Genomic DNA, 7813 nt, shown 5'->3' on the forward strand with positions numbered 1-7813 from the left:
TCCAATAATCTGCTATGAATAAAAGATAAAAGCTTTCACACGCTTTCTCAAGGAAAATGCAATTTACAAAGGTGCCCTGATGGGCTTGTAGGAGATCAATGGGGAGTAGTTCCAGGCTTCCAACTTCAGGTTTTTCTATTAGTGAACATCAAATTCGTAAAGTTATTAAGGATAATCACAATTACAGAAAAGACATTTGCTTATAATTTGTGAAAGAGTAAATCGTATGTATATGTTTTCTATATTCATCCAAAGAAGAAATTAGAAAACTGTTATGAACAGGATTATTCTTTCGGATTGGGAAATGTCCTCAACTATCTTTAAAGACTAAAATGTCATACCAATGTGGTGTTGTCTTTTCTGTTTTGAGTAGTTTTCTCTGTAGCTGCCTAGTTTGTTGCAGGTTTAGCTTTGATGTTTGGTGGGTATAGTTAGTTTGCTCAGTTGATTCAGCTTGAGCTGCTTATTTTGAACCTCTTGTACTGTAATCTTGTTTCAAAAAAATTATCTCAATCATCTCGAAAAACAAACAAGAAATTTTTTACCATATATGCCATTTCACAATGATAAAAACGTTAGTCCACTTCAAACTAATAAACTCAACATAAGTTCAATTAGTATAAATCACTATGGATTCAGTTAATGATGAGTCTCCATAAAAGAGCTTTAAAATCTGACAACCTGACTTTTTGGCAAGGAAATCCTAACTTCACATTGCAAATCCTAGAGGTTTATATACTATATCTACCTTGTTTCTTTCTCAAAACTTGTCAATGTGTGAGTTCATAAATTAACTTGTCATTGCCACTAAAGGGTATTGAATGAAATTTATCTGTTGTCCTTACCAAATATGTGAAACGTAAAGTCGTTCTGTTAAAAATTTTACTTAGGCCAGTGAACATCTTGATGGCTGACAATTTCTATGCAAGTATTTACCAAATGATTTTTGGATGTTTTCCTTTGTTCTCTTAGCCATGAAAGTGTAAATGCTACTAGATTGCTGGTTATCATAGAATATATATTGCATTATAATAGTATTAAGACACAATGTGATTTTCTTACAAAGTCAAATCAACATTAACAGTAATGAATGAAGTTCGCATGTGAGTACACTCTCATAGTAAAAATTAGGAGAATTATGAATATAAAATCACTGTGTCGTTGGTTTTATCCTCATGTTAGATAGAGAGTTACTGAGCTTGGAGTGAGTCACTGATGGGTCCCGATTTAGCAGCCAATGCAGAGAGGTTGGAACCAATGGAACCTCCTCGGGGCAGGCTAGAATTCCGATGGTGTCGACACCAGATTTATCCGGGATGTGTTGTTGGCGAGCAAAGACAGTTCTTTCACCTTGCACTTTGTTTGACTGAGCTCCCTTGTGAAGTTGGTGACACAAGTAAATGAGAGTGCTTCAAATCTTCCATACTAAATACTGCCATCTTTATCTTCCAGTCCATCTGCTTTATGTTGATCTTCGGAGGCTTTTGCTCCACAATTTCATCCATATTATGTATATTGCAACCTTGAGAAAAATATAAGACATTACAAATCAAATGAACAATCACAAAGGCTGTTGAATTTGAATTCCTATTTTACATTTATATGGCATGTCACAAATTATTTGTTGTGGCGAGACTATGTTTCTAAATTGACTTGTAGAAGAACCAGAAAAATATGTTTTGATTAATTGTCATAATTTGGATCGTCATTATTCAGAAACTCTGATCAAAATCCTGCTGAGAAAAGACCTATTCTTCAAAGGTCAACACTGGCAAATTGGAATTGAAGAACATTTCTGTTGAATGAGGGTGAATAATGTACTCAAATGCACTCTCTAAATATTTTATTGAATGAGAGTGAATTAAGTACATTTACATTTTACATAGAGGTTCAATACAGCTCTATTATTTATAGTCCAAAATAAAAATTAAGAGAAAGGAAAATGTATATTCGTAACTAACTCAGTTTAGCCATTGAACAGTGCTAACTAAAATATAACTAATTCCTGACCAATCACTTAGCAACGTGTGTCAAAGCCTAACTGACTGTTTTTAAACTCACGTGAAACACTTATGTCTTGCGACACCGTTTCATAAACGCATGTACTCCTTCAAGTGGAGACGACACCATTTGCAACAACAAAAAACAACATTTCATGCTAATCTTTGATTCTTTGGGGTTTCTTTCTTTCTTTATTTTATTAATAATTCCAACTCCAAATTTTTTACAAATATTAATGTTAACAATATTGTTCCGCTAAATATTGTTCACTTCTCTAAGAAAATTAAAAATGAATCTAGTTGCAGCTTATTATAGATTATAGATTGATTGATTACATGAAACTAGTATTTTAATGTCACTTCAAAACGGGTTAAGGGTTCAAAATAAGAATTGGAACTCTTATTATTGTGTCTTTGGATTAGCTTTTTGCAGAAAGTGAGCAAGAGTACACTATTGTATCTTGATTGGAAATGTGAGGATTTGAAAAACCCATAAGCGTTAATAAGCTAAAAAAGATGAGAGCTTTTCACTTATATAATATTGCACCTGGGAGAAAAAGGAGAGTGCCTGGACTAGTTCTAAACCCGGAAGTCTCTGGTTTGACTTTTGCGATTTAGCTCAGTTGGGGTGTGTAGACATATGGGGTGGTCCCACTGGCCCATACCTTGAAGGGTTCCTTGTCATAAAAAAGAAAAAGAAAAATGCACTTTTTCTAACAAGTCATCAAGAATTAAAGTTGCACCGTTATATTCACTTGTTTATTAACTTTTGAGTTATACAGCAGTTTGTGTATTGGTCTTTTACCTTTTGATTTGAGTTCTAAAATGTGAAACATAGTGAGAGTTTTTGCCAGTTGATTATAGCTTCCTATCATAATATGGCTTTACATATGTTACTTGGTTTGGTTCAACTAGTCCTAAGAAGTCTAGGAGGGATGGGAAACCAGAAACAGTGAGACTACCCAACAATGCTAATTTGGATGTTGGAGAGCAGACAGACAGGGATCAAAAGCACCATCGTCGGCTGCAAGATGCCATACCACTTGAGGCCCCTTTGGCACCCGATTCTAAGCGAGAAAATGAGGCTGTGAGCAAAGAAGCTGACAAGAAACCTGAAAAACATCGTGAAGGATCAAAACGTTCCTCTGATCCAACTGAAGTACCTCGGTCCCGATCTTATTTTCAGGTCTTGATAACAATCTTATAAATATGAAATTGGTTATTCTTAAATGTTTGTGTAACATTTACTTTAACATTTTCACATAATTGACTGCTTCTTGCATAACTGTTAACTTTATGATCCTGTTAGATCTTTTGATTAGTTTGATTTCAGCCTCCCAATATTATCCAACACCTTGTATTCTACCAGTCATTGCACATAGTACAACTCTATGATAACCATAATGCATTTTCATTGCTGACTTATAGATTCATATTGTTCATGGATGTGATGTTTTCTGGGACTTTAAGCACCAGAGTCAACTGACATCGAGAAACTAATGGTTTTGTGTAGGTAATGTTTGTCCACTCTCCATGCCAGAGGTATGCATAGCCTGGTCACGTAGAGGATACGGTGGGGAGACATAAGTTTTTGATTCCCTAAATCTCTAGGTTAAGCTTCTATGAGCTGTTGTGGTGGATTTGAAGGTTGTTTTTATTCTAGATTACCACCAAATATTTTTTTATCTTCTGTACCAAGAAGAAACAAATGGGAAAAAACTGTGCAGAAAATTTAGGGACAAAAAGAAATGATTTTTTTTTTTTTTAAATAGACATATTTTGCAACCATTTAAAAGTAAATGGAAGTTGATTGAGATGAATGAAGTCAACCAACTAATGAAATGCACACCCTGGGGCAGCTTAAGAATTGCAGTAGTCATCTTAATGCATCTCTATATGTATGCAGGCCTGGAAAATGCCTAAGCTGCATTCCAGAATGGCTTATAAAATTCTTTCCAACATTACATGATTGCTTGATAAAAAACAAGTATTTTTGTTGAGTTTAATTACTTGGTAATATTATTCAGTGTATGCAAACCTTTGTTCTGGGCTGATGTAGCGGGATTTTCTTTCAGCCCATGCCTTCAAGTGGCTCCATGTATATAATAATCTTAGGCTTGCCTGTGCGTGTCTTATAACAGCATGATGAACGTGGTAATGCCATGCAAGCTGGTCGAAGCATTGGTCGTAGAGCTACTGGTGGTGAGTTCTATTTATCTTCAACTCTATCTGTGAAGCTCTTCTCAAAATGTTTGGCCTTTGTCCCTTTACTTTTGGCTACATCTGCTTTTCATCATTCACATGATGGTGCTTTCATGTTGTGATTCCCATCAATCCTGCATGTAGTTTACTCTTAGATTTATTATTATTATTATTATTATTTTTTACAGGGCCAAACATTCATAGTCATGGTATTTTAATTTTCTTCAGTGGCAAAGTTGGGTCATTGTAACTTACCTACAAAAAAAGAAAGAAAGTTCATTGTTTCATTATAATATTTATCCAATATAGAGTACTTTATAATAGTTAAGAGGGCATCTTACATATCATAAAATCTTGTCTAAAATACTATTAAGTATTTACACCTTCTAAGTTAGAGATTGCTTCTAAATTAGTGCCTTGTTTCAAGATTGCGTTTGGCTAGCCCCAAGATAAGATAAACTAAATTTTTTTTTTTTTTAAAATTGAAAAATCAATAAAATCATTTTCAGATAAGATGAATAATTGTTAATAAAGCAAACACACTTTGAAAAACTGAAAGCAAGCAGGCCCCAAATATATGAAGTAATAAGGTTATGCATTGCTGTTTTGTAAAAAATATAGAATCATTATCTAAGTGGGAATATTATTAAATTAGGAATCTCAACTTTGATCAAGCATCATGCAATTTCAAGATTTGAAGTTTGAATTTGATCTTCTTTATGCTCTCTTACTTTTGCTCTTTGGCAGTGTTCTAAGTATCACTGCTAATGATCCTTGAAAGAGTAACACTGTTTTAGTTCCCCATCTATGGCTGAAAGCTTAATGATTGTAGCTGTTGTCTTATCATTCATTGTTCCTTTGCTTTAAAGGATGGAGGGATTCTAAGGATCAGCACGATGAAAGAGCAGCAAACAAGACAACTTCTAATGCACAGGAAAGAGATGAGAAACTACAAGCTAAGCAGGATGACCACAGCGTTTGGCGCCATGATCGCTTCGTAGAAAAGGATGATCCACCTCCACCTGCAAAGAAAAGGCCCTCATTTCAGGAGAAGAAGATTACAGTGAATTCTGAACATGCTGACAAATTGGAATCAGAGACTGTAAAGTCAGGCCATGTTGACCATTATGTAGAAGGAAGTGAAAGAAGGGAGGAGAGAAGCCACAACCCCCGTTATATGGACAGACCTGAGAAGCCACTAGCAGGAGACAGGTTGCCACCAAAGAGGGGAGAAGCACATAGGGATAGTTTTCTGTCCAGAGAAAGATATGGTGGTGGTGGAAATTACAGGGGAAGAGATAGTGGTAGACAAGGTTATCATTCTGATGGTACTCGGGCTGAGAAGTGGAAGCATGATTTGTATAAACCTGAAGGAAGTCCAACCCCAAAAAATGAAGATGATCAAATTGCAAAGCTGGAAGCACTCTTGGCTTCATAGAAGCAGTCAGGTCTCAATCTGCATATGCATGCGTATTATGTTCATTAAGGTTTGAGTCTGACTAATCAGATATTTTGCTTAATTAGGACATTCAAAATCAGGGTTTGCTTATTGTGTATGTTCATGAATTCTCGTTTACCACCTAACCAATTCAATTTACAGCCTGTTTACTCTCATATTTCCAATATGAGTCACCCTACATTTTTTTTTTCTTTTTTTTTTGAGGCAAAAACACAATTTACACCCTATAAGTATAGTGAGTTGCCATTTTAGTCCACTAAGTTAGCAAGTCTAAATTTTGTTTATAAGCCTGTTAACGTTCTCAAAGTTGACGGGACTAAAATGACATAATTTTAACTTAGTGAATTGTCCATTTTAGTCAACAATGTTACTAAGTCTAAATTTTATGGTTTAAATCTATTAATATTTTTGAAAGTTAACAGACTAAAATGACAAAATCTTAACTTAGTGGACTAAAATGATAATTCATTAACTTAAAAGGTTGTAGATTGTATTTCTGCTCTCTCTCTCTCTCTCTCTCAATGTAATGTATTGAAAAAAAGAGGAAAAATGTGCACAATCCTAGTACATGGGTATTGTTTTGAAAGTAACGCCAACTTTCATGGTATTGTTTGTGTGTAAATCGTTAAACATTCACTAAAATAAACAGTCATGTGATGACATGTATCCATTTACCATGAAAGAAATGGCCAAAATGGCCAAATACCACCTTTTTTGAAAAATTTTAGCCAAAAAATACTGTTTTGAAAATAAATGGCAAACTACCACCTTTTCTAGAACTCGGCCAAAATGGCCAAATGCCACCTTTTTTGAAAAATTTTAGCAAAAAAATACTGTTTCGAAAATAAATGGCAAACTACCACTTTTTCTAGAACTCGAGTTTCAGAAACTCGAGTTCCTCATCAGTTTCGCCATCGTGGCACTGCTGAGTTGGAATTTGTGCGATTTAAAAAAATTATGTGGTACTCGAGCTTGGAAAACTCGAATACCATGCAACACAATACTTGAGTATACCAGGCTCGAGTACCTTTTATAAAAAAAATACAAAAAATTTTATTTCTACAGTACTTGAGTACCGTGTAAATTTTTGTTTTTTTTTGTTTGGAGATAATCAACAAATAAACATAAAGATAAAAATAAGTAGCTTTTTTATGTTTTATTTATTTAAATAGAAGCATTGTAAAATATAGAGATTTTAATTTCGAAATATGAATTTAATTTCTACATTAATTAAAATTGTTCATTGTTTTCTCATAAAAATTGTTCATTCTACGATTTTGCATAAAATTATTTTCTGTTTAGCATTATTTAAGAAACTATTTTAATGATTTTTCATAAAATTATTTTCTGTTCAGCATTATTTAAGAAATTGTTCACTTTCTTTTTTGCATAAATTATTTTCTGTTCACTATTTAAAAAATTGTTCACTGTTTTCTCATAAAACACCTAGTGAAATTGTGTCTTCTAAATTTAAACGTCAAATCTGAATGTTTTTTCATGTTTGAATATCACAATAATTGAATATATTTTTCTGCATTGATAAAATCTGTTTCTATATTAATAAAATTCTCTCTGCACATCATATTTACTGTATATTCAAATCTGCTTACTGCATTAATAAAATCTATTTTTTGCATTAATTAAAACTATTCACTGTTTTCTCATAAAAATTGTTCATTGTTTTCTGCATAAATTATTTCTAGCATTCTGTATAAAATTATTTTCTGTTCAGCATTATTTAAAAAATTGTTCACTCTCTTTTATACGTATATTATGTTATGTTCACTATTTAAAAAATTGTTCACTGTTTTCTCATAAAACACCTAGTGAAATCATGTTTTCTAAATTTAAAAGCCAAATGTGAATGCTTTTTCATGTTTAAATTTCACAATAATCGAATTTGTTTTTTTGCATTGATAAAATTTGTTTCTACATTAATAAAATTTGCTCTATACACATCATGTTTACTGTATATTCGAAGCTGCTTACCGCATTCATAAAATCTGTTTTTTGTATTAATTAAAACTGTTCACTGTTTTCTTATAAAAATTGTTCATTGTTTTCTGCATAAACTGTTTTTAGCATTGGCGCAGTTATTGCACTTAAATGGTTTTTGTTTTTTGATTTTTTTTAAATATGTAACCATATGAAT

General features: G+C 33.0%; 1 protein-coding gene across 1 annotated transcript; it reads left to right on the forward strand.

Moving 5' to 3' along the window:
• The first annotated feature begins 4142 nt into the window (after positions 1 to 4142).
• LOC112029971 (uncharacterized) lies at positions 4143 to 5818 on the forward strand. The gene is made up of 2 exons (XM_065778212.1): positions 4143 to 4202; positions 5035 to 5818. The coding sequence occupies exons 1-2, from the start codon at positions 4143 to 4145 to the stop codon at positions 5638 to 5640; spliced, it is 666 nt and encodes a 221-aa protein (XP_065634284.1). The 3' UTR covers positions 5641 to 5818.
• Positions 5819 to 7813: the final 1995 nt, after the last annotated feature.

The sequence above is a fragment of the Quercus suber genome, unplaced genomic scaffold (assembly GCF_002906115.3).
Source record: "Quercus suber isolate HL8 unplaced genomic scaffold, Cork oak 2.0 scaffold_175, whole genome shotgun sequence".
NCBI classification, from domain to species: Eukaryota; Viridiplantae; Streptophyta; class Magnoliopsida; order Fagales; family Fagaceae; genus Quercus; species Quercus suber.